The 27,119-nt window shown below is 38.3% G+C and overlaps 1 protein-coding gene across 1 annotated transcript in view; it reads right to left on the reverse strand.

Moving 5' to 3' along the window:
- col9a2 (procollagen, type IX, alpha 2) overlaps positions 1-24,846 on the reverse strand; it is a 32,467-nt gene extending 7,621 nt beyond the window's left edge. Inside the window, exons 1-27 of the mRNA XM_059350174.1 lie at positions 24,734-24,846; positions 23,341-23,415; positions 21,759-21,794; positions 21,587-21,649; positions 16,586-16,639; positions 16,445-16,480; positions 13,445-13,468; positions 13,269-13,322; positions 13,128-13,181; positions 10,568-10,618; positions 10,421-10,477; positions 10,291-10,344; positions 7,674-7,727; positions 7,501-7,554; positions 6,981-7,034; positions 6,839-6,892; positions 6,639-6,692; positions 6,499-6,552; positions 6,353-6,406; positions 4,871-4,915; positions 4,701-4,754; positions 2,854-2,907; positions 2,720-2,773; positions 2,569-2,640; positions 1,400-1,435; positions 1,237-1,281; positions 776-808 (exon numbers count right to left, since the gene is read on the reverse strand). Of these exons, the coding sequence (XP_059206157.1) occupies positions 776-808; positions 1,237-1,281; positions 1,400-1,435; positions 2,569-2,640; positions 2,720-2,773; positions 2,854-2,907; positions 4,701-4,754; positions 4,871-4,915; positions 6,353-6,406; positions 6,499-6,552; positions 6,639-6,692; positions 6,839-6,892; positions 6,981-7,034; positions 7,501-7,554; positions 7,674-7,727; positions 10,291-10,344; positions 10,421-10,477; positions 10,568-10,618; positions 13,128-13,181; positions 13,269-13,322; positions 13,445-13,468; positions 16,445-16,480; positions 16,586-16,639; positions 21,587-21,649; positions 21,759-21,794; positions 23,341-23,415; positions 24,734-24,805 (1,401 nt within the window). The 5' untranslated portion in view covers positions 24,806-24,846. The remainder of the gene's footprint in view (positions 1-775; positions 809-1,236; positions 1,282-1,399; positions 1,436-2,568; positions 2,641-2,719; positions 2,774-2,853; positions 2,908-4,700; positions 4,755-4,870; positions 4,916-6,352; positions 6,407-6,498; positions 6,553-6,638; positions 6,693-6,838; positions 6,893-6,980; positions 7,035-7,500; positions 7,555-7,673; positions 7,728-10,290; positions 10,345-10,420; positions 10,478-10,567; positions 10,619-13,127; positions 13,182-13,268; positions 13,323-13,444; positions 13,469-16,444; positions 16,481-16,585; positions 16,640-21,586; positions 21,650-21,758; positions 21,795-23,340; positions 23,416-24,733) is intronic.
- Positions 24,847-27,119: the final 2,273 nt, after the last annotated feature.

A 27,119-nucleotide genomic window follows, 5' to 3' on the forward strand; every position in this document is an offset into this window, starting at 1 on the left:
TTTTCCAACCTGTGTTATGATGACGGGGTTGTGTTCACTCCACGCTCGTTTAAATTTGCTGCAATTTTTGTTCAACGCAGCTCAAAATATTATAACATTTGTCCCAACTGATCTGCTTTCTGCCTCTGATCCTGAGCCTGTCATCATCCTCCACCTTTAATATGGCTATAAAAACTCTTATTGCATTTTGTTTTTGAAGGTGTGGGGGATTGGGGGTGCTTCAACCTGGTTGGGACATAGAAGGGGGTGCACGGCTGAAAAAGTTAAAATGTTTGTGACACCCGTGTCACCGAGGGTTCTTATGGGTTAAAGCAGTAGTTCTCAACCTTTTTGAGTCGCGACCCCCAATTTAACATGCATGTTGTCCGTGACCCCCACTCACTGAACACAATCTCACACGCACAGTTCAGATCACCCACAAAAGAAAAAAAATCCTAAAAAAGGAAACAAAATGACCAAAAAAGACACAAATTGACCACAAAATGACCAAAAAAGACACAACATTACCAAAAAAGACACAAAATGACTAAAAAAGAAACAAAATTACCAAAAAAGTCACAAGTTGACCTCAAAATGATCAAAAAAAGACACAAAAAGACTAAAACACATGAACACTTTAACACAGTGGAGACAGAGCTGACTTCCAAAATGATTTGGCGACCCCCAGAAATCATCTCGCGACCCCAATTGGGGTCCCGACCCCAAGGTTGAGAACAGCTGGGTTAAAGAAAAAGATCAACATAAATGATGTTAAAATAATAAAAGGTGAGCTCACCTGTCCTTTAGGCCCGGGCTCCCCAGACAGACCCTGCCACAGCAAACACACACTCTGTCATTTACACATTCATCACTTCCATCTATCATTTCCGCCTCAGAGACGCTCATTGAGCAATAATTCAAGAATGAATATTGTAAATGAATGTCTAAAAAATGCTGCTTCAGAGAGCCAACGTGCATCATTGCTTCACTGTCATGTAAATAGCTCATCTGCCATCTGGACTATTACGGGGATTTGTATGCAAATTCAAAAACAGACTTCCTCTTCGTCTTAACTTCTTTATGGTTATGACATTTTCTGCTATATATCACTTTGCTTTGATGCCTTCTGAGCCAAATGTTTAAACCTCCTTATCTAAAGCTTGGAGGTTTCAGTATTTTGTAGGTTCAGAGCTTTTTGTGGTTCTTTCTAACCAAAAGTTTTGAAACAGCTTTAGGTTGTGCCGTAATGATTTTTACCTTTTCACCTTTCTCGCCACCCAATCCCTCAACACCGGGGTCACCCTAAAAGCGACAGAGGAAAAAAAGAGAGAGAAGGATAAGTGTAGAAAGTATTTGTCAGCTGAAATACAACAACATGAGATAAGTTTCCACCAATCCGGTTTAAAAAACTGCTACTCACATCGTCTCCCTTTGACCCCACTTTTCCTTGGAAGCCCTGCAAAGAAACATGGTCTGAGTACATGTAAATGTGGTTAAATCTAGATTATAATATCCTCAAAAAAATAATAAATAAAGCAAGAACAAAATATTGATTCAAGCCAGTGACACCACAGATCACAAAGTAAGAAAGATGTTGTCTCATCTCTAAAACAGGGAAGATGAGGATGCTCAGATTATCATTTATATTGCTTATTTATATTGCTTGCTCATTCACTGATTTACTGTGGATCGCTGTGACTTGTATTCATGGGTAAACACTGCCCCCCATGGACAGCTCTGAGGAACTAGATCATTATCAAGTGTGTTTGAATCATTTACAAAGCAATATATACATGCACACAGTGGTGGACTCATGCCTCCATGGTTGAAAAAGCGCGCTAAAGTGCCTCTAGAGTGGTGAAAACAAGAGGAAGTGCCTTACTGGCTGCCCTTTACATGTGCAAAAAAAGATTGGGTGTCCTCTAGGGTGCCCCTTCATACAATAAATTATGATGATGTGCCCTCTAGAGCAAAAAAACTTGATAATGTGCCTTAATAAGTGCCCTTTTATTGCCCCTCTGGTGCCATGGTGCCTCTCTTTGGTAGCCGACGAACGGGGAATGCAAAAGAGGCGTTGCTTTCATGTGGCGTGGCAATGACCGACAGCTACTAAAATCCACAATGGATAATGAAGCAAAAAGCAGATTAATAGTCTACCTGTCCCCGTAATAGAAAAGCGCAATTAGCTGCCAAGTAAAAAAAAAACCATGATAATGTGCCCTTGCAATAGAGAGAGAAAAAGAATCCCAGTGAAGAAAATGATCTGCAGTGATTTAAAAAAATGTCACAGTAGGATATCAATAAAGTTTCTATAATACAGTATCACCCAACTGTGGAAAAAAAATGTGAGCTGTTTGCTCTCATTTAGCTCTCAAAGTGGATTAGATTGATGTATTGTACTTAAATATTTACAAATTTTCTCCCGGGAGGGCCCCCGGACCCCCTACAATTAACTTAATGCTAATCATAATCAAGAATGAGGACTATTTCATCATACATCATGCATCATAGCTTTTTGTGTGCTGGAATGTGCCCTTATTTATTTTTTCGCCCCTTCAAACAGTCTGAGTCCTCCACTGCATGACAGACCTTGTCCCCCTTGGTCCCACTGAGGCCCTGGGCTCCTGGGACCCCGGTCGGTCCTCTCTCTCCTTTGTTTCCCTGTTAAAGGACATTATAATTATTTCAGGTAGCACTGCAGATGAACTGAAACGTAAAGAACTACAAAGATGCAACTTACAGCCTTGCCGACAACTCCCACTGGCCCACTGGGTCCCCGCTGGCCTCGGTCCCCCTAGTCACATATTAATTGTTAATTAATTGTATTCATTGTTGCTATTTTTAGTGTTTTCATGTGGTAATGTGGGTTTGTACCTTTGGTCCAGGAACTCCTTCCATACCAGCCTCACCAGGAAGACCAGGCTCCCCCTAGGAGGACACAGGTCAACTAAAGTTATTCAGCCAACGGCACAATATCAGGACACATTAGTAGTTAGTAATACCTGACACAAAGCTAGGAATGCATGCTTTATAGACCAGACGGATTAATTATTAGCTGATAATTTGTGATGGTGATAGTCTACACTGTAAAAAATGTCTGTAGATTTTACGGTGAAAAACTGCTAAACCATGACAGTAAAAGACCGTAAAATGATAAATGGGTTAATTCAGTTTCAGTAACAATGAAACAGCGTAAATGTATATATCAGCTAAAAGAGTATTTTTTTTACCTTTTTTTTTTAATACATTACTCCACTGTAAAATACACTGGCACCGTGTTTGTAATAAAAATATACTGTAATATATATACAAGCCATCATTTTTGCATTTATTTTTTGTAAAACATACTTTTATCACTGTTACACCATACCTCCAACAGAAATATACTGAAATATTTAATGGTAAAATCTTTAATTCATGCGGCTTTTATGAAGTATTTTTCTTGTCAATTATATGGCAGAACAGCATTTCTTTTGATGGAAAAACTTTTTTTTTTTTTACGGTAAAATATGGAATTAAATGGCAATCTTAAAAAATCAACAGTGCTTATATAATTTTACCGTAATATTACAAAAAGTTGCACCGTATTTATTACGGTAAAGTTCTGGCAACCACAGCTGCCAGTTTTTTACCGTAAAAACAACAGATTTTTTTTTACAGTGTAGACAGAATTGTCCAAAAAGTGAAAGTGAGATTGATTGCCTACTTACAAAAAATCTTGGGGAAAATGGTCCAATGACTGTGCAAGATGGGCAATTTTGTGGCCATTTGATATACAAATTAGAAGGTCAAAAACTAAAAATTTCGCTTGGGAAACATTTTTTTTAAAGATAATTTTTTTGGCATTTTTCTGCTTTATTGAAAGGGGATGATGAAGACATGCGGCAAAGGGAGCTCAGGCCGGATTCGAACCCGGCTGGATGTCCTGGAAATATATTATTTATTTTTATATATTATAATATTTTTTTATTTTTTATTTTGAACTATAATGGAACACGTACAGACTTATGTCGTAAAAAAAAAAAGTCTTAAACAAACCAGAATATGTTTAATATTTTAGATTCTTCAAAGTAGCCACCTTTTGTTTTGATGGTCTCATACATAGAAGGCAATAAATTAATTAATTAACCTAAAATTGAATTTGAAAATTTAAATTAAATTTGAATTTAAAACAGGTGATCAGCTCATGAATCTGACTGAGAGAATAACAATAACAAGTGTGCAAAGCTGTCATCGAAGCAAAATCTATAATTAAAATTTAAGTTTAACACTTACTTTTTTTTTTTACTACATAATTCCATATGTGTTCTTTCATAGTTCTGATGTCTTCAGCATTAATCTACAGTATTGAAAATAATAATAATAATAAAAAAACATTGAATGAGAAGATGTGTCCAAATGTTTGACTGGTAGTGTATGCAAATTAGCACACATTTAATGAGTTACCATCTAATTTGCATATCTAAACAACTTGAGATGCAAAAACATCTTGTCTTAATGTAAATAACAAACTGGGGAAGTTTCATGGTGATATCTATAAGTTAAAAATAAGTCCCCTATTCACCTCTAGTGTTAAATCATCCATCACTGCATCACAGCCTAAACTATGATATGTTATGAACTAAACTAAACATGTGAGATCATGGTCCAGTAGTCAGTATTGGCTGGAATAAACCCTCATCATGCATGCCTAATATTTAGTGTGCATGTTTATGTGTTACCAGGGGTCCGGGGGCTCCAGCCGTGCCACTGTGACCCCTCGGTCCAGGCTCGCCCTAACAAAGGAGAAGAGATGAAAAGAAAAAAGGTGTATTATTTAAAATGAAAACCAGGAAAATTCTGCAAAAAAAAAAAGCAAAGGTCAATAATACGTGTAATTGAAAAGGCTTACCTTAGCTCCAGGTCCACCTTTTGACCCCGGGCTGCCAGGCAATCCCTGCACAAAGGGATTAACAAGGCTGAAAAAGGCTGCAGAAAGTCTTCAAAAGGGAGAAAAAAAAGTTCTCTGCACCCTGTTTTCTCACAGTAAGATGTGCGATTTATTACACGTGTTTGAAATACAGAGAATAAACCTGAAAATGCAACCGGTAATGAAAGTGGATATTAGTACGTGGGTGCTGGAAGTGGGTGGTAATAATGCTGATGCCTAATATAATAAGAACAATGAAAATAGGCCGAGCTGCAGCGTCAGCTACTGGCATTTACTCTGCAGGTTTCCTTGCAGTGATTGTGTGTGTGTGTGTGTGTGTGTGTGTGTGAGATGGTATATCACAGTAGGGCATAAAGCAGGGTAAGTTATGGTGTTTGAGTTTGCAGCAGTGTTAGTGTCAGTGCAATGACCACACAGCAAAGTGTGCATCTCATGCTCCATTAGCCCTTAGTCAGAATGATGCACGCACAAAAACAATCACACACACACACAACCAGACACACGCACACCAATATACGCACTGGTCTGATTGTGATAAATCACTCGCAGTGGGAGGGAGAATGCTATTTCAAGGTGGTTTAAATTCTAAAACAGCGTGGGTCACAGGGTCACTGTTACCTGGATGAGTGCCCAGAAAACAAAACATACCAAAATGTGCAGGTTGCTTCACGCTGCTCCGCCTGTCTGTGTTCTGGCTTCGCTGAGTAGAGGAGGAGAACAGACTGACCCCCCTACGTGGTCTGAGTGACAATAAGCCTCTACAGACAGCTTATTTGCATGTGCATCGCAGAACACCCCCCCCCACCACCACCACCTCCACCAGTACACTAAAGCAGTAGTTTTTGAGTCACGACCCCCAATTTGACATGCATGTTGTCCGTGACCCCCACTCACTGAACACAATCTCACACGCACAGTTCAGATCACCCAAAAAAGAAACAAAATGACCAAAAAAAGGAAACAAAATGACCAAAAAAGACATAAAATTACCAAAAAAAAGACACAAATTGACAAAAAAAGACACAAAATGACAAAAAAAGACACAAAATGACAAAAGAAGGAAACAAAATGACCAAAAAAAGGAAACAAAATGATCAAAAAAGGAAACAAAATGACCAAAAAAAGGACACAAATTGACCAAAAAAGACACAAAATGACAAAAAAAGACACAAATTGACCACAAAATGATCAAAAAAAGACACAAAATGACAAAAAAAAAGACACAAATTGACCACAAAATGATAAAAAAAAAGACACAAAATTACCAAAAAAAGACACAAAATGACCAAAAACACTAAAACACATTAACACATGAACACTTTAACACAGTGGAGACAGAGCTGACTTCCAAAATGATTTGGCGACCCCCAGAAATCATCTCGCGACCCCAATTGGGGTCCCGACCCAATTGTTTGAGAACAGCTGCACTAAAGCATCACTCACCGCTGCTCCCTGAGGACCAGGAGGACCAGGCATCCCAGCCTGGCCGGGCCCGCCCTGCACACAAAAAGAACAGAAGAAGAATAAATTGCCATATTTCACAGCAGCGATTGGAGTTACTCATCATTATCGCGGCTGGCAACCCGTACCTTGATTCCAGGAATACCAGGTGTGCCGTCTTTCCCATCAATACCCGGCAGACCCTGAAAAAGCAGGCGGATGAGTCAGTGGACTTGATTTGGCTCGCTGTCTGAACAACTGTAGCACCAACAGAAGTGTGTTCACTCACATTCTCTCCCTTCTTGCCAACCGCCCCCTGTGGGCCCTGGATGCCTCGGCTGCCCTGCACAAGATAACCAAACAGGTGTCAGCATATTCGCAGTGCACATCAGGATCACTGTCCCCATTCAAGTTGTGAGAAGTGTTTCATCTTGTTTGTCATCCTTTGACGATAAACTTCAAGGGGAGAACACGAGGAGAGTCACCTACTTTGTCTCCCTTGTCTCCTGCCTCTCCGGGCGGTCCCTGAGGTCCCTCCTCACCCTGTAAACAACAAGCAGACTCAAAGTAGGCAAGGTGTGCCTGTTTTATATGAGCAGTCTCATCTATTGGTGTGTGTGTGTGTTCTTACAGGAGGCCCAGGAAGTCCTACAGGTCCGTTGATGCCCTTGTAGCCGCGAGGCCCCTACGGGAAAATAAAAAAGTGGCATCAATCACTTCAGATCAGAGAGGATGCTAAGGCACAGTAGCGTACTATTCATTGTGATAAAGGGGTAATTAGCGCTTAACTCACTTCACTAATGGGAGCTACACAGAGAGCCAGCCACTCTTGCTTTGGCACTAAGCCGGGGCGCTAACTTGGCTAACGCGGCTAATGTTAACAGTAAGACGGATGGCTACAGCGGATCATTAACTACAGATGGAGGCACCGTGGACCCAGACAACCCCGACTCATTAGAGGAGGGGAGAGATTTGTGTTAGCATCATTTCCATATGTCCCCATTGCTGGTAATGGATGATGTTTGTATAGTGGGGGCAGGTCTGGCTGTGCCTCCTTGCTGCTCATCTAAGAATGAGAACAGACTCATACCCAAAGAGAAAGAGGACAAAAAAGTTAAACGTGAGGAAAAAAACGAAATGGTGGAACTCACTGCTTCCCCTTTAGGTCCCATCATTCCTGGATAGCCTCTCAGACCCATCGGACCCTTAGAAGGAAGCAAGGAAAATCAGGCAAATCAAGACAAAACAATGTTATAAAAAGTACAATATTAGCCAATGTTTCTAACTTTGCCAAGTGACTAAAAGAGTTTAATTCCCATCATACCGGAGGTCCAGGGATGCCCTGCTCCCCAGAGATCCCCACTTCCCCCTTGGGGCCCTGGTGGAGGAAAAGGAAAGAGAGCAGGCTGATTAGTTATTCTCTTTCTGTGCTGCTCTCTTGATTTTGGCTACAAGTTCACACAGTTTGACCAAAGAAACTTTGAGCCGGACATGAAATTCAGTTGAAACCAGTCTATTGATGTCTGAACAGTTCTTTAATAGTCATACGTTCCTGGTCAAGAAAAAAAAAAGCTTGCTCAAAATGCTCAGCCAGCTCACTGGTCAAAAAGCAAAACCTTATGAGCTTATGAGCAATAGTTTGACATTTTGTGAAACACATTGTTTTGTTTTGTAGGCGAGTTAGATGAAAGGATCTCTCATGTGGGTAGTATGAGCTGGAGACAGGTGGTGATTAGCTTAAATTAGCATAAATAACCGAAGCAGGGAGCAGCTAACTTCTCTCCTGCCAAAGAAAAAAACATGACCAAACACCTGTAAAGCTCAGTAATTCACACTTAAGAATAACAAGCTGTGGTTGTCATGGATACGTGCTGTAACTATGTAAAGGCCAGTCAGGCCACTTGTTGTCACTATGAGATAGCTAACTAACTCCTCATCTACCTGTTCATGACAGCTACATCACTGAACTGCTACTGCAGCCTGATCTTTTTACAGAGTTTACCTTTGATAATGACATTCAGTAATATAAAACATAAAGCCCTGTGCTTGTAAAATAAGAGATTCAGTCAGCAAAAATGTTAGAGGTTTAATTAGTTTTTTAATTTGCAACAGAAACAGGAAGTGTTGAGAAAATATACAGTACAGGCCAAAAGTTTGGACACACCTTCTCATTCAATGCGTTTCCTTTATTTTCATGACTATTTACATTGTAGATTCATCAAAACTATTAATGAACACATGTGGAATTATGTACTTAACAAGAAAGTGTGAAATAACTGAAAACATGTCTTATATTCTAGTAAGCAAAGGGTGGCTACTTTGAGGAATCTAAAATACAAGACACGTTTTCAGTTATTTCACACTTTTTTTGTTAAGTACATAATTCCATATGTGTTCATTCATAGTTTTGATGCCTTCAGTGAGAATCTACAATGTAAATAGTCATGAAAATAAAGAAAACGCATTGAATGAGAAGGTGTGTGTCCAAACTTTTGGCCTGTACTGTATATTTTCACATTTGTGAACTATTCTAAAGGTATAGTCATTTCGACTTGTGTTGTGTAATGTTACTGGTATAATGTCGACACATTATAACATTATACACATTATAATGTTGCCATGATACACTTGAGTGCAGGCGGGCTGTGTAGTTACAAGGCGTAGTAACAGCAACAAATTGTGCGTGTTATTTGTTTTTGTGTACAAATTGAACAAATGAGATGGATGTTTGTGAGCTTTACGGTGTTGTCAGGGATATTATTGAACATGGACAGAATCAGACTTGCCCCTTTCCTTTAAGAATAAATAGGACACTCATTGAAATACTTGCAAATTCCAATTTTCAACCCTAGAGAATATTGGAGGATATTACATACTGCCAGAATGTGTAAAAAAAAACGTACGAAAATAATATTTTGAGAAAAAAGTTTACGAGATTAAAGTGGCAAATCTATGAGGATTTATGAGATTTAAAGTGGTGAATCTGGGAGATAAAAGTTGCTTTTTCCCCACTTTTTCTCGTAAATCTGCAACTTTTTTCACACAGATTTGCCACTTTAAATCCCTTAAATCTGCGACTTTTTTTCTTGTAGATTTGCCACTTTAATCTATTAAATTTGCAACTTTTTTCCCAAAAAATTAACCTGAAGTTACCAAATATAGTTCTTTGCCTGATAAAGGGTTAAGAATAAATAGAAAATGATATTTTGAGCTAATCTTATTGCATCAGTGATCTCATTTACTTCCCTCACCAGCATCATGTCATGTCTGCCCAGTATAAGGCAAGTAAAAGCTTAGGCCATCAGCCTGTATAAAACCAGTATAGTTTTATTTTTCAGCAGTTTAAAAATGAATATGATACTGGTCTTGCTCTCTGGTAGAACTGGTGGGAATGTAATCAGCTCATGCTGGCTGTCTTTTAAAAGAGAAAGAAAGAGTAGCTCCACAGTGCAACCTTGAATCATGCAGGTTTTTAAAACACAGGTCTGACTCGAAGGATCGGAAACTTGGTGCGTTGAGTGTTTTTGAGTATCTGAGGCTCCTTGTGTGGTTGAGATCAGAGGCTAATTCCTCCGGCCTGGCTAGCCGCTCCCTTGGAGCCCACTGTGTGCTCATTAGCTGTGCTTAATACAGCGAGGTGAGGGGGCTGAGGAACCCTGACTCTATCATCCTCTCCTCCATGTACCTGGCTCTTCACCACCCCTTTCATCTAGCTCGCTGCATGCTGGCTGCAGGGCCAAGGCCAGGCCTGACTAATCGCTGCCAGATTAGTGCCAGTCATGTGCCTCTGGAGGACGTGTGTGGTGGTGGTGGTGGGGGGGGGGCTTCATTAGAGTTAATCCTCCCCTTTGCTGTTCCTGAATGGTGGGTGAGTGTGCAACATGTACATGTATGGCTGTTTGAGTGGTTGTGTGTCTGGTTTAGCAGATTGTGCAGCTTACCGATTTTCCAATGCTGCCAGCATCTCCGAGGATACCAGCGCGTCCTTTATGTCCCTAGAGGGCGACAGTCGGTCAGTAACCATTAGTAACGCAACATGCTGAAAAATGATGCTTGTAACAGACTACTAACCTTCACTCCCTGCAGACCCTGAGGGCCTTTAGGTCCCGCTGGACAGTTAAGAGGACACTGTTGTGGAGAGGAGGAAACATACACGTTGTGATAAGTGAAGTTGTGTCAAAACAGATTTGTAGGAAGCAGGATGTGTGTAGATGTTACCTGGAAGTCTGCACTGCCCTCTTCTCCACCGATGAACTTCCCTGGAGGACCCTAGATGGACACAGAGATGGATACAGGAAGTCACCTGGACGAGCTGAGCCAGCACTCTCTTATCTATCTACTTCTCCCTCCATCTTTCTTTCTTTCTGTTTATAGATTGAGTTAGGGAGTAAAGTATGTGAACAGGGGCTGATGTATTCCTGCTACAGTCAGATGAGACAGCCCACTGATCTAATGGGGCTTTATTTACCCTAGGACAGCACTAAAGCTAAACAAATACACTCCCCTGGGCTGGAAACATCACTCTAAATGAAGACACCCCCCTCCTCCTCAGAGCTGCACACAGGAGACTACCTACACCGTTGGAAAGCAGACATTAAAGAGTGCTCCCCAAAACCTGTTTGGGTTCTTGCCGTCTGTTGGGACCTGTACTAGCAGCAGTGAGCTCTGGCTGCGCTAGCTTTGTTATCATACAGTTTATTTTTAAAGCTGCTGCAGGTTTTGCAGAACAGAGCACAGTTTAACATACACTACCGGTCAAAAGTTTTAGAACACCCTAATTTTTCCAGTTTTTTATTGAAATTCAAGCAGTTCGAGTCAAATGAACAGCTTGAAAGGGTCCAAAGGTAAGTGGTGAACTGCCAGAGGTAAATAAAAAAAGGTAAGCTTAACCAAAACTGAAAGATAATGTACATTTCAGAATTATACAAGTAGGCCTTTTTCAGGGAACAAGAAATGGGTTAACAACTTAACTCTATGGAGTCTTGGGCTATTTTGTCCATTTTTGAATTCTTTTCATGTCTTTGTAAGTCATTTTGTGTCTTTTTTTAGTCCTTAATCCAACATAAAATGTGATTTTGAATCTTTTTTTTACTTTCAAAACACTATCATGCTCAATAAAGAATTTTAAATGTTGCAAATGTGCATTAATTTCAGAGTACACTGAGACATTAAACTGCATCATTTTCAATTACATTCTGGAAAAGTTGGAGTGTTCTAAAACTTTTGACCAGTAGTGTAGTATAAGATTAACATTAGTAGATGCAATTTGTCTTTGGTTTACTGTTACACTGTGATCCCATTCAATAATGTAAGTTAACTGCAATGAGATTGATGTAACTGTATGCTTGATTGAGCCCAATGAACTTCTAGTAGCTCGTTTATCTCCCACTTCTTTTCACAGCAGCTGTCACCAATGATCTCACTGAAAAAACCCTCCTCAGATAGGAGATTATTTGCTATGACATCTCTTTTGTGGGTGAAGTTTGAGTTTATCCAAGCGGCAAATTTCTTATCCACTGTTTATCCATCCGCCAATAATAGCTGAGTGCAGATATATTGGTATCAGCGTATATGTTGGCTGATATAACAAGAAATTAAAGCAAAGATATGCCAAAGATTGTGTTTGAAGCGATTTATAAACAGTTCCATGGTTTGTTCACAAAAGAGAAATTATGAATTTATTTGTATTACTGTAAAATGTTCAGCACAGAAATAAAACTACAAAGCAACGATTAAAATATCTTTAAGAATCTTTATCAAAAATGTATTCGTATGTATTTAAAAAAAAAACTTGATATCAGTGACAAGTGAAATCTGTTGGTCTGGAAAATGAAGCCAATGCAGAAGTGCCTTAACCCTTTATCGGGCAAAGAACTTTATTTGGTAACTTCAGGTAATATTTCGAGAAAAAAGTTGCAAATTTACTAGATTAAAGTGGCAAATCTGCGTGAAAAAAGTCGCAGATTTACGAGAAAAAAGTGGGAAAAAAGCAGCTTTATTCTCCCAGATTCACCACTTTAACCCTTAAAAGGGCACAAATGTCAACCCTAGAGAATATTGGAGGATATTAAATACTGCCAGAATGTGTAAAAGATAGTATTTTGAGAAAAAAGTTTACGAGATTAAAGTGGCAAATCTACAAGAAATAAATGCGCAGATTTATGAGATTTAAAGTGGTGAATCAGGGGGAAAAAAGTTTTTTTTTTCCCACTTTTTTCTCGTAAATCTGCGACTTTTTTTCTTATAGATTTGCCACTTTAATCTAGTAAATTTGCAACTTTTTTCTCAAAATATTACCTGACTCTAACTACCAAATATAGTTCTTTGTATATATATATATATATTAATATAGTTCTTTGCCTGATAAAGGGTTAAACCTGCATTCTTTCTAATGGCCAGCAGGGGGCGACTTGATTGGTTGCTACTTCTCCCATGATAAGATAGAAGTGTAGTAATGTGTATTCATGGCACATGGTACATTTTAATAGTTGTGGATTTGTTTTTGGATGTTGTCCATGTTTTTGAACTCTATCTATCTATCTATCTATCTATCTATCTATCTATCTATCTATCTATCTATCTATCTATCTATCTATCTATCTATCTATCTATGGATGATGGTCCTACAATAACATACTGATCAAGAGCACTCCAAACTCTTGATCTAAAGTTTCCAAAGGCATTTTACCACCAACATCATCTTTGTTCCATTTAAAACCATAAAGATGACAGAGAGATGACATCATTCCTGGACATCCGGTCCTTGGCGGACACTTACTGGCTTGCCTGGAGGTCCGGGAAGTCCTGAAGGTCCAGCTGCTCCCATGCCACCCTAAATGAAGCCAAGGTAGAGAAACTGTGAATAACAATGGCCTGTTGATGAGACATTAGTCAGATAGTAAAGTGAAGCTGGTCCTACCTTTGGTCCAGTTGCTCCAATCTCACCTGGAAGACCGATTGGCCCTGGAGCGCCCTAGACAGGGTGAAAACAGAGAGGAACAATCAGACACATCCCAGCGGACCCAAAATATTCCCACACCTCAAAGCCATTAAGTGATAAAGGCAAAACTGCGTAATACCATACGAGCTACTTACAGCCAGTCCTGGAAGGCCGGGTCCCTGCAAGAACAGGAGAGACAAGAGGTTAAACTACTGTATGACAAGTGGAACCAATCCATCAAAGTATCAATTAACATTAGTGAAAGCCAATTAATAACGGCAGCAGTGAGTCAGTAATGCTTGTGTACAGTGTCAACGTAAACAGTGCTCCAGAAGAACAAAGACTCAGAACGCAATCATTCTGTGTTTGCTGTGTCTTTTGCTTGGAAGTAATTATAAACAAAGTAATTAAGTAAGTAAGCCTTCTCGGAGGAAGAACAGCCCACGGGGCAGGATCTCCTGTCGGAGCAGCGCCAGGCATCTGGGAGTACAACACAGCCCCCAGACAGACCCCGCTAATGCTAAACAAAGGATTTAGCTAATAGCGTTGCATTGAAGCATGACATTGGATGACTCTGGACTTAATGTTTGAATATATTGGAAGGAGTCTGATAGATGGACACAGAGCACCACCTGGTGGTGGAGAGACTGTGTTACAGATGAGGTGCTGCTACCTGTGTGCATAAAGCCAGACGTTGTTTATATATATATATATATATATATATATATATATATATATATATATGGAGGCCTGTCTGCAGGAATGAGGCTCCTGTCAGCTGTAGGAGGCATATGCCACATCTGGGTAGACTTAACCCAAAAGGGGGCACAGCTGGTCAGGCATTGAGGCATGAAGAGAAAGGGACTCAGGAGGTTGCCTTATGAGACCAGCTGGGTTACAATATGTTTGTTAGGAAACTGACTGAGGTTTAAACAATGCCTAAATCAACCTGTCATAACTCATTTTCATAAGCATCCTGTCAGCCTTATTAGAGAAAATATTATTTATTTAAAGTACAGTAGGACTAATTAGATATTGTACAGTCAAGTACAGTATTTATGCCACATTTCATCTGAAAGTAATGTACTTTTTACTCTACTAGATTTATCTAGTAATTACAATTGAGTATCAGAATAAAGCTTATACTGTATATACACTTAGAAACTCATAACTTGGCTAGTTGGAGCTTCTTGTCAGAAATCTTTGAGTTGTTGGCAGTTTCATCAGAACAGATTTCTCCTGTTAATGGTGCGTTCAAGGTCTACACGAATTTTCAACGTTGTTTCGAGCTCCAAGTTCTGACTTTCAGTGTAAATTAAACACACCAAAAGGTGTTACCGTAAGAATGTGTTAGACCCGGCTTCAAAATAAAAGCATGTAGCTTTCAAAATAAGATTTTGTCTGGATGAGTTAGCAGAGTCCACCACAGAATTTACAAGAAGACTTTCAAAATATGACGCCTTAAATAAAACATAGAACCAGTATTCTCCTTCACAATAATTCATGAAAAATATGCAATGATTAAGATGGAATAGTATTATTAGAATGTGCGAGAGGCAACCATATTTATGCTTTTAGGGCAACATTTTTCTCTGGGGGAGCATGGCCCCGGACCCCCTAATTTGTTTGGGTCCTCCCATCCTAGTTTCAGAAAATCCTGACAGACAGGAAATTGTCCAGTATTATATTCAGGGTAATAAAGGAGGAGAGATGTTTCTGGATCCTTCATTGAGTCAGCTTCAAGTCAGTAAATGTGTTTGGCTCCATTGGGAATTTCATGTACAAACTTCTTTTTATTCATGTAAATATGTTGGTTGTTGTTTACGCTACAGTTCATTTAAAAATGTTTAAATAAAACATATTTTGGTTCAGGCATGGAGTGGAAAAATAACATTTGCTAACAGCTTCATACCCCCCAGTTCAAGCCACGCGGCTTTGTGTAAAGGAGAGGTGTGCAGGATTTAACTGCATATATTAAGTCTGCCATGTTATACTGTCATGTTTCTACAGTTGCCCGGATTGGACAAACCAAACACTGGCTCTTTTTGCATGTTTGCATCACCTGAAGGCCACCGTATGATTGAAAAGGTGAGTAAAGGGGTATTTAGTTGCTCACTGCCAGATTATAACTGAATAAATCCCTTAAAAATGATAAATGTTCAGGGCTGAAAAAGGAAAATGATCCAATATTTCAGAGAAAATATCCAAAGGTAAAATCATTTTGATAGGGGAATATTGTTTCCTTCTTCTTTGATGCCAATTAGATAATCTGATCACCTGACCTGACCTACCACTGGATAAAACCAATTGGATAAAAAGTAGTTATAACTAGGTTGACCTCAACTAGCACAACAGTTAAATGCTGCATCAATACATGAGGATCAATCTAATGATATCACATCAACATCAATAACTTCTGAAAATAATTCTGTACTTTAAGTTGGAGTTTGACTGCAGAACTTCTGTTTGTTCAGGAGTCTTTTTGCTTTCTTTAATTGGTACTTTTACCAATCAGTAATGTATATAATTTGGGGAATGTCCAATGATAATTACTTTTTTGGCAGTAAAAAGCATAAAAACACTGACCTGCCTTTGCAGTTTTCCCCCCAAAAAAATCAGGATTCTTTTTTATTTTTAGACAATGTGTCCTGATGAATATATTCTGTAAAAAGTGCTCACAAGGCACCTGAAGGCCCAACAATACAGCAGTGGACAGATACAGTAAATTAGATTTATGTTTTTGAAAAGATTACTTTTTCTCTCCAGGAAAATGTGTTTATCAAATTCTGGACCAACTGGGTCAAAAATGTAAGGCTCTTTGGGACAGATTTTGTTGAGGTATTGAATGAATAAACTGTAATGTATTTTTTTTTCAGTAAACCTCATTGATTTTTATCCTATTTTCTCTCAGCACTCGTCATAACATATTTTCATTGCTCTCATGTTCATACTTTAGCTCTCCTAAAATGCACACAGTTATTACATTTTGAAAAATCTGTTGACAGCAGTGGAAAATAAACCTGCTCCTGGAGAATGTTACAATGTCAAAAATGACCTTTGCCCTTTTTGAATACAGAATGTCACCATGTCACTGTTTATCCTCTTAGATGTTTGTGTGAAATTCTGCCATAACAGACAATAAAAAGTTGACTTACAGGAGCTCCAGGCTCGCCACTTGGCCCAGGTTGGCCCTGCAGACAAGAGAAAGAAAACAAAATATTACTAGAGCAGTGACAAAATAGGTGAGAATAACATAATAATATTATGATAGTGTATTTGTTCTGATGATCTCTTGCCTTAGGGCCAGGACTCCCAACAGCTCCTCGATCCCCCTTTGCTCCAATCAAACCCTGGAGACAGACACAAAGACATGTTGGCAGGCTGATACTATAGACCTTTTTGAGTCGTGACCCCCAATTTAACATGTAGTTGTCCGCGACCCCCGTTCACTGAACAGAATCTCACAGTTCAGATCATACAAACTCAGTTGATACAACATATTTTGTACAAATAATGCACAAAATGACCTAAAAACGACACAAAATGACCAAAAAAGACACAAATTGACCACGAAATGATCAAAAAGACACAAAATGACCAAAAAAAGACACAAAATGTCTAAAAAAAGACACAAAATGACCAAAATGGAAACAAAATGACCAAAAAAGACATAAAATGACCAAAAAAAGACCCAAAATGTCTAAAAAAAGACCCAAAATGACCAAAAAAAGGAAACAAAATGACCACAAAAGACAAAAATTGACCACAAAAAGACCCAAAATGACCCCAAAAAAGACATTAAATGACCAAAGGAATAAAACACATTAACACATGAACACTTTAACACAGTGGAGACAGAGCTGACTTCCAAAATGATTTGGTGACCCCCAGAAATCATCTCACGACCCCAATTGGGGTCTGGACCCCAAGGTTGAGAATAGCTGCTATAGACAGAGGTCAAAGCAGTTGAAAAGGAAATGATCAGTTTCACTGTGTTTTCTAGTTGGGTTCTATGGGACTTGAATTCACCGTACAATAGGACTAATCACACATTTGATCGAAGCTGACACTGTTCTTGTAAGTAATTAGGAAACAAACCCGAGATCGGGATTCCAGGGCGGATTACTGGCTAAACCTCTGAGGAATGTGAGTGTGTGTGTGTGTGTGTGTGTGTGTGTGTGTGTGTGTGTGTGTGTGCTTCTGTTAGCATGTGACCAAGAGGCATTGACACTCAGTTCACCTCCAACCACGACTGAAGCAGCAGCTGAAGCTGCATCACAGTTAAAGTATGCTGAGGTAAATCAATAAATGGCCCAAAGTTATAAAATAAATAATAATAAAATAAAATAATTCATCTGACTGTCTTCATCTCCTGCCCCACACCACCTGAGATTTAACGGTAATCAGTGTTTAATCAACAAGTGAGCACGGATAACACATAAAATGTATTAACCTCATCATGTAGAGTTTTCAGACTGAAACTGTGAAATAAGTTTTAATGACTAAGTCCCGGTGCTGCAATAAAGCAATATGAGAAAATAAGGACCCAGCACACAGAGGGAACTGCTGAAAGCTTTAAAGTGAAAATCCTACAGCAGCTTTATGTAGTTTAATGACCTTGTTTTAATTATGAATCATGAATTGGAAAAAAAAGGAGCAGAGAGACATAAAATGCTTTAAATATTACATTAAAGCTCAAACTAAATGTAGCTTTAATGACATACATTTTTCATGACTTTTTTAATGATAGAATTGTTTATGCCCACCTTACTGACTTTATAATGACTCTGTGGAGTTTTTATTGTCAATAGTTTTGTTCATTCAACATCTTTCATTGGAACGTGTCCTGGTAGTGTAGCAGGTGTAAATCATCTGCATAGAGAATCTCTAATGAAGGATGTAGAGGAAATTAGTTGGTCTCATCGTTTGATTGTTTTGACTCATATTTCAACGCTATCTTCACATTTAAAACTGCACAATATCCATGATGTGACAATATTGAAGGCTCAGCAAAAAGCTATAGTACCACCACTGAACCTTCAGTTTGGGTTGTCCTGTCAAAGCAAAAAAAAAAAAAAAAAATGGAGCACTACCAGAACTCTTGATCAGACCACACTGACCTTTGAACTAGGCCTTCATTTGTGACTGCATCTTGCACAATTGTGACACTTTCACATCACGTCCTACACTGCAAAAAAGCCAACTTGTATTTTTTGGCCTAAAACAGTGATTTAAGTTGGTAAAACTTGGAAATATAAATTAATGACATTTAGGGCAATAATGTAAGTTAGCACAACAAAGGAAGCCAGTTGTCTGCTCAAAAACAAGTTGGTGAGTTGTTGTTACTTATATCTTTAAGTTGGGGTTCACAACAAGGGACAATAGTTCTGATAACTCTTATTTCTTTGTTGGGAATTTCGGTCATTAGCGAAAGCTAGCGGCTAACTGATGCTAGTGGCTAACTGATGCTAGCGGCTAACTGGTGCTAGTGGCTAACTGATGCTAGCGGCGCTGCTTGTTACAGCTACAAGAGTAGCCATTAGCGTATCAATGCTAACTCAAAATTGTGTCGCAACATTAGCTGACATTTCATAGCGGCGTTACAATCGTGCCAATTCAGCACATTGCAGAAGTTAGCAGAAGTAAGGATTAAAAGTTATTACAATGTAAAATTTTAAATTAGTACAACTTACAGTTGAGTTGACAAAAATCTGAATTCAGAGTTGAGCAAACTCAAAAACAAAACTTAAAATTTTTAGTTTAATTGTCCAACTTAAAATTTTATCGAAGTTTGTTGCCTTGAAATTTTGAGTTCACCCAACTTTTCTGTTTTTGGAGTGTATATCACACCTGGTAATATGAGGTGGATTCTGATTGCTCTCCACTGGCTCCCAATTAAATTCAGAATACAAATCTTGACCTATGGGTTCTTCACCCATAGAGGGGTCTGCTGGTTGTCCCCTGGTCTAGACTTGGGACTATGGGACACTGTCCTTCTGTGGTTATGGCTCCTAAACTTCTCTCCCTTTAGTCTTTAGATCTGCAGACTCTGTGGATACTTTAAAATAGCAGCTTAAGACTCATTTGTTTAGACTCACCCTTGTATAATTCTCTGTTTTTATTGTCTTTCCATTTCTAACTTATATCACATCACTCCAAACTCATGCTGTATTCAATATGTCATGCGTGTCCTGGTCATATGACAGGGAGTAGCCTGTCACAACATTTGGTAACACTTTATAATAAGGTCCTTAAGAACCATTAATTAACAAGTAATAAGGCATTGTTCTCGCTTTAGATCCGGTAGTTACAAAAAGCATAGTTAACTTATAGTTAACTTATAATAGATGAGCAATAAAGTATATTTTAATATCAATAAGCAAACAAAAGATTAATAAAGGCATGGCAAAGACATAATGGGTGGGTTATGGGTGTTTGTAATGCTATTATGAAGAATTATAAGACACTCATGAGGCTTTTATTAATGTTCTTACGCATTTGGAAACTGTTAACAAGTTTCTTATAAGTGCTTATAAATCTCTTATAGCCTGCTATTAGCTGTGTTATAATGCCATTATTAACACTTATATAGGCTTATAAACACACAATAATGTTAATAAGCATCTTGTAAGGACTTACAAGGGCCTTATTACTTGTTAATTAATGGTTATTACAAGGACTTTAATATAAAGCGTTACCCAACATTTCTTTGCAGCGTACCTTTAAAATCTGAATAAATGGTGGCCCATAAAGTTGAATAAATGTGTTTTCAGACACTACCTCTATTAATTGTGGATTCATTTTCATTGTGAACTGTTTGGAAGAGATTGATTAATAGTTATCTGTCAATAATAAATCACATTGTCACAATAGTTTCATGGAAAGAGGCAAAAAAAAATGTTCACCTTCCTGACTATGCTATTGTGTTTCATACTATCATAGTATTCATGAACAATAAGCACTTGTTTGCTTTAATTTGATGATTAACCCTTTAAAGGGCACTCCTGGAAATTGAAAATGTCAACCTTGAAGTGTTATTGGAGGATATGACAAGACTTTTTGCTAAATGTTTCATTTTTATATTGCAAATTGAAGTCAATTGAGTAATTATTATTGTTATTATTATATTTATTATAGTCTCTTTCCCACAGCAACCCTAAATAGACAATAACACATCATTTGGATCCATCACTACTTTATCTTTTACCTTTAAACTATTTATTACCTTTTTAGACTACTTATTATATATGCGTAATGTCTGATGTCTTTTTAAAGCACCTTATATATGAGAAGCACATGTAAATTTAGTTGTATACTTTTTTAATACAATGACAATAAAGGAAAGCTTGAATCTTGTGATTTACTGATTGGTCAGATGCCACAGTGTCACTATCTGTTATAGATGTCCGCTCAAGTTACCAAATATGGTTCTTTGACTGATAAAGGGTTCAGTGTAATTTAAAAAAAAAAAAGCTTCACAGATTCTACTTTTACTCTAGTATTAACCTCCAAACATTATGATAAGTAAGGGTTGACAGGCTTAAATAATGTCACTGTTCCACTGTTGCTAGGTCTTTTTCCTGTTGTCTTGTTTTGTTTCCTCAGAGGTTTTTTGTTGTTTGTTTTCCTTTTTAAGCTGATTTCACATTAAGCCTAATGAAAGAATGTCTCTTTCATTAGTGTTTGCAAAACCATTTCTCTCTCTCTCTCTCTCTCTCTCTCTCTCTCTCTCTCTCTCTCTCTCACAGACACAAAGACATGTTGGCAGGCTGATACTATAGACCTTTTTGAGTCGTGACCCCCAATTTAACATGTAGTTGTCCGCGACCCCCACTCACTGAACACAATCTCACAGTTCAGATCATACAAACTCAGTTGATAACATATTTTGTACAAATAATAAAGCACAAAATGACCTAAAAAATAAACAAAATGACGAAAAAAGACACAAATTGACCACGAAATGATCAAAAAGACACAAAATGACCAAAAAAAGACACAAAATGTCTAAAAAAAGACACAAAATGAACAAAAAAAGGTAACAAAATGACCAAAAAGTACATAAAATGACCAAAAAAAGACACAAAATGTCTAAAAAAAGACACAAAATGACCAAAAAAGGAAACAAAATGTCTCTCTCTCTCTCTGTCTCTCTCTCTCTCTCTCTCTCTGTCTCTCTCTCTCTCTCTCTCTCTCTCTCTCTCTCTCTCTCTCTCTGTCTCTCTCTGTCTCTCTCTCTCTCTCTCTCTCTCTCTCTCTCTCTCTCTCTCTCTCTCTCTCTCTCTCTCTCTACTCACATCGATGCCGTTCTCTCCTGGAGCTCCGTCGGGACCTGGCTCTCCTGGCTCTCCCTTTAGTCCCTTTAATTAAAAAAAAAACACACACACATTAATGTCCCAGGTTTGATAAGTTTGGATAAATCAAACATTAAAACTTTTCATAACATAAAATCAAAGAGTGGAAACTTACTGGTGGACCAGGGGACCCAGGAGGTCCTTTGTCTCCCTGCAGAGAGACAGACAGAGTGGAGCTGTTAACTCTTTTTGATTTGATATTTTCTCAATTAACAGAAAATATGAATGAGACATATGACATGACCTTTTCAACAAAATTAAAAAAACTCATTAAATGTGCTCATATCTGTGTCTATATATCACCGTAATGTCTTTCATCACTGATAAATGTGACAGCAGACAGGTGCTAATAAGCTTAACTTGAATGAATCAGCCACTTTTAACCAGTTAATCAGAGTTTCTCTTGTTTTGTCTGTTTGACTGACTTGTTATGTCACAAACTTGGCCTTGAAAAATAGTTTCTTCTAGGTGGAAATATGTAGAAATGTTTAACCAGTGATTATGAGGAAAAGTTTTTCTGTAAGGCAATGGTGGAGTGTAACAAGGTACATTTACTTCATTTCTGTACTTCTACGTTCAATTTTGAGGTACTTGTAATTTAATTATGTAACATTTTACTTCTACTTTACTACAATTTAGCTGTAAGCTTTAGTTACTTTTCAGGTCAAGATTTAAGATAAAAACATGATACATTTAAAATGATTATGTATGTTTATAAATTCAACCGCATAAAAGTATATTAAGTAGTTAAAATTAAACAGTAAAATTCTGCTTGGATAACTGCATCAATAACATATTTTGAATATATAAAACAATCTGAGCAGGTCCATTCTGCATAACGAGTACTTTTACTTTTGATTCTTTGAATACATTTTGATGCTGATACTTTTACTTAAGTAAGTTTTGAACGCAGGGCTTTTACTTGAATTGGAGTAATTCACAGTGTGGTACTAGAACTTTTACTGAAGGAAGGGATGTGAATAAACGTTTCCTGTGGCAGAGACCCAGAAGGGGAAAGCCTCAGTGTAGAAAGTGGAAGGAAGACTTCACTTTCAGTTTGGACCAGACAACATTGCTGTATTACTATCACTTTGGGAGGTGTTAACATATCAACTTTTTTTTTTCTTCTATCAACTCTATATTTTACTGCATTTTATCCCTGTTGTAAAGCACTTTGTGATTGTATCTATGAAAAGTGCTCTATAAATAAATTTTACTTACTTACTTACTTACTCATCCCATATTAATTCTGATGGCACTTACAGTAACTCCACTTAAGTCACAAATCATAATGGATTTTCATATACTGATCACAAACTTGTGTCAATAGTTAAAACATAATATCTAATTTAAACACATCAAAGATCTAATTACATCTGATTTAGGAGCAAACTCTGGTGTTCTGCAGACGGTTTATTTCCTTTTCCACCATATTTATCCAACCTGTGTGTGTTTAACCCTGAGAATATCTTAAATATCACGTTACTGTGACACAAGCTGAGGATTGAGGCGAGGGTCCCGTCTCAAAGACCCCTCTCTCTGCTGGAACAGAGCTCTTTTGTGCCACGGTGTTTTTATTTGCAGCGCCCTCTGCAGGTAAGACTGCAGCGCTGCACAGCAGCACAGGGCTGATGTTTCTGCAGCACAATGATGCTCTTTGTGATGTTTCTGCAGGGCAAACCTGTGTGGATACTCACATCAATGCCGTCTGACCCGGGGGTCCCAGAGGGGCCCGCTGGACCGGGCTGGCCCTGAGGTCCAGGTGGACCCCGCTGAAACACACACAGGAAGAAATGTTAAGACGAAGAACAGTAAGAATATACTTATAATAGTGGAATAAAATATAGAAATAAGACTAATTCTAAAATGACTCGATGGAAAATGAGTAGAAAGTGACGCCTGTCCCTGCAACACAATTTATATATATATGTTTTTTTTCCTACAAACTTATTTTATACAAATATTTTTTTACTTAAAATGTCATTTAAATGAAAAGTTGGAATGCTGTTGGAATAAAAACCACAATGCACAAAGCAATTACTGTAAATCAACATGGGTATTAAAGTGACACTGTTAGATATGATATCAATAAATCAGTACATTTTACATTAAAATAAGCTTAACAATATGTCACTGTGTGTAAATGATACAAAAATGAATAGGAAAACAATATTCATTAACTTGTCATATTATACAGTGTCCAATGTGTCCACTTCATGAAAGCATCACACCAAAAAACCCCCAAAAAAACAAACAAAAGGGAACCAAAATGAGAAAATATTGGATAAATATTGAACAAAATTGATGTAGGAGAGGGGTGAAAACAAAGGAATGAGGAGGAATGTGGGAGGAGGGGTCATGAGACTGGCACTGTTTACCCCTACACCCCCACCTCACCCACCCAAAACCATCTCAGTGGACCAGACGGTCCATCAGCTGATAAAAGAAACTTTAAATCCAATTTAGAATTTTCATTGTTCAACAGGTGTTCAAAAATGTAAAAAAAATATTATAATCCTTGAGCTGAAAGCAGCTAGACGTCCAGTAGATGACACATAGGTGTCTGTTTGAATAGGGGCTTTCACGCTGAGTGGACAAAGTCAGTGTGTGTGATGTGTGTGTGATGTGTGTGTAGTGTGTGTGTGTAAAGTGTGTGTGTGTGTCAGTGCCCACTGATCTTCATCTCTGCAGGACCATGAAAAATAAAAAGGAATCACTGATGTTTTCCTCCTTTTTTTCGATTAATACAAATCTTCTAGGCCACAAAAAAGAGACCCAGGTAACAGCAAATCCTTTTCTTCCTTTTCTTCTTCAGATAAATCTTCAAAAGAGATAAGAGTCCGTACACGATAAGGCTGATAATCCACACAAGATAGTCCGCTTTCATTTTCTCTCCACAGCAGAAAACCCATTTCAAGCTCTTTCTTTTACATGCATGCTTTAAAAACTTATGTTTACCACAAACAGACCTGCGTTGCTCCAACATCAACCAGGTTTTGGATCATTTCAACCAGCAACACAACCTAAAACATCTCCTCCAGGGGCCCGAAACCCACCTGAAGACCAGAATAAAGGAGCAGGTCCACTCACCACTTGGGCCAGAGCCAGGCACAAGGTCTGCAGGAGGACCCAGGTCTTCAGCAAGGCAGAGAGAGCAGCCATGGTCCCTCTCCCCTGTCTGTCTCTCCTCGGTTCACCAAATCCTCTCTTCTCTCTCCTCTTTACGCTCCTTTACTCCTCTCCAGGCCGGCACAGTGCAGAACTGGTGGAGCAAAGCTGTCCGAGAGGCAGGAGTGGGGGGTGGGTGGAGGGGGGCTGGAGGGGCTGGAGGGGCTATGTGCACAGCCCCGAAAAAAATCCACTCAGGAGGAAGGAGAGAGCTGAGGGTGGAGGAGGAGGGATGGAGGAGGAGGAGGGGTGGAGGAGGAGAGGACAGAGAGAGGTGTAATCCTGCCCCACAGCCTCTGAAAGCAGGAGAAAAATACTCTATGCACCCATCAACAGTGTGTATAACACACACACACACACACAACTATATATAGCCACAAACACACACACACACACATTCTTGTACTTCTATCTTTGTGAGGACCCTCATTGGAACAGTGAATTCTCATGCAAGGTTTTAATAGTTTTGGATTTTTCATTAGTTTTAGTTTTATTTTGTTGTGAATTTCGTTTTCAAATTCAGTTAGTTGTAATGAGATTTTAGAGTGAGTTTGCTAGTTTTAGTCTAGTTTTTATTAGTTTTAGTGTTTTGTAATGGGGTATTTGTTGGGTGGGAGATTAAAAGAGGTCACAGTAAATTTTGCCTTTATTTCCTTTTTCTGATCCATCTTCATTATGTATGAAAAAAGTTGACAAAGATGAAAATGAAGGACATTTTCACTATGATTTTAATTAGTTTTGTAGCCACACAATACAGTTTCAGTTAATGATCATTATCATGTAACCTTTAACCCTTAAAACAAAGTCTGGAATCTAAAAAAAGCCTTTAAAGAAGTGAGGACCGGCTGAAATGTCCTCACTTTGGAAAAATGTCCTCACTCTGTTGGTTAAGAACGCCCTCTGGTCCTCACTATGTGGGAAATACAAGAACACACACACACACACACACACACACACACACACACAGTATCTGAAAACACCTCAGGTTTTCACATTAGATTTAGGGCAGGAAGAAACTCTCTGAATATGCACACAGGCTCTCATGATTGGTTGCTTTATGATTTTTGTGCATAAATGAAGCTCCTCCCAAAGCTGTGGGATGGACCAAGCACCAACCTCCAGGCCTGAAAATACATACGGATGTACCGTAAACCTGTGGTTTTTGTAATGTCCATCAGGGGGAGACTCCACAAAGACGTCTGATTCTACAGAAGAAAATTAAACTACTTCTCACTCATCATTTCCAATGCAGCATAATGTTCATTTTGTTAGTTATGGTCCCATTTAGAGTAAAACAGACGAGATATGTTTTATATATTTGGTAACTTCAGGTAATAAAAATATAATGAGAAAGTTGCAAATTTACTAGATTAAAGTGGCAAATCTGTGCAAAAAAAGTTGCAGATTTAAGAGATTTAAAGTGGCAAATCTGTGCGAAAAGAGTTGCAGATTTACAAGAAAAAAGTTGGAAAAAAGCAACTTTTTTCTCCCAGATTCACCACTTTAAATCTCATAAATCTGCACATTTTATTTTTCATAGATTTGCCACTTTAATCTCGTAAACTTTTTTCTCAAAATATTATTTTCGTATGTTGCTTTTTTTTTTTTTTACACATTCTGGCAGTATGTAATATCCTCCAATATTCTCTAGGGTTGAAATTTGGAATTTGCAAGTATTTCAATGAGTGTCCTATTAAGGGTTAAAGTGGTGAATCTGGGAGAAAAAAGTTGCTTTTTCCCACTTTTTTCACGTAAATCTGCGACTTTTTTTCGCGTAGATTTGCCACTTTAAATCTCTTAAATCTGCAACTTTTTTTCTTGTAGATTTGCCACTTTAATCTAGTAAATTTGCAACTTTTTTCTCAAAATATTACCTGAAGTTACCAAATATAGTTCTTTGCCTGATAAAGGGTTAAAAGCATCTTGTTCAACATTTGGTTGGATTAAGAAACACTCTAAAGGAGTTGATGGGTGCCTTGCTAACCAAGCTAGCTACGTATATACCACTAGCATTAGCTGATAGCATTGCATTCTTCTGGCCACCAGTTGTGCTGGTTGCAAACAAGAAATGACAGTGACTGCTGAAGTCAAGGCTCCAGAACCACAAAGAGTCCACAAATCAAAGAGTACTAGAGGTGCAAACACAAGATCAATCTCAATACAATATTATATCAGATGGACAACACTTTGGTTATAGTCCGGGTCAAACTGATCACTACAAAGTGGCTGATTATTATAACCAAATGTTTTGTTTTTCTTTATTTTTCAGGCTTACCTATTAAATTACCATCCAATTTAACCCTCTATG

The sequence above is a fragment of the Centropristis striata genome, chromosome 14 (genome assembly GCF_030273125.1).
Source record: "Centropristis striata isolate RG_2023a ecotype Rhode Island chromosome 14, C.striata_1.0, whole genome shotgun sequence".
In the NCBI taxonomy this organism is placed as follows: Eukaryota; Metazoa; Chordata; class Actinopteri; order Perciformes; family Serranidae; genus Centropristis; species Centropristis striata.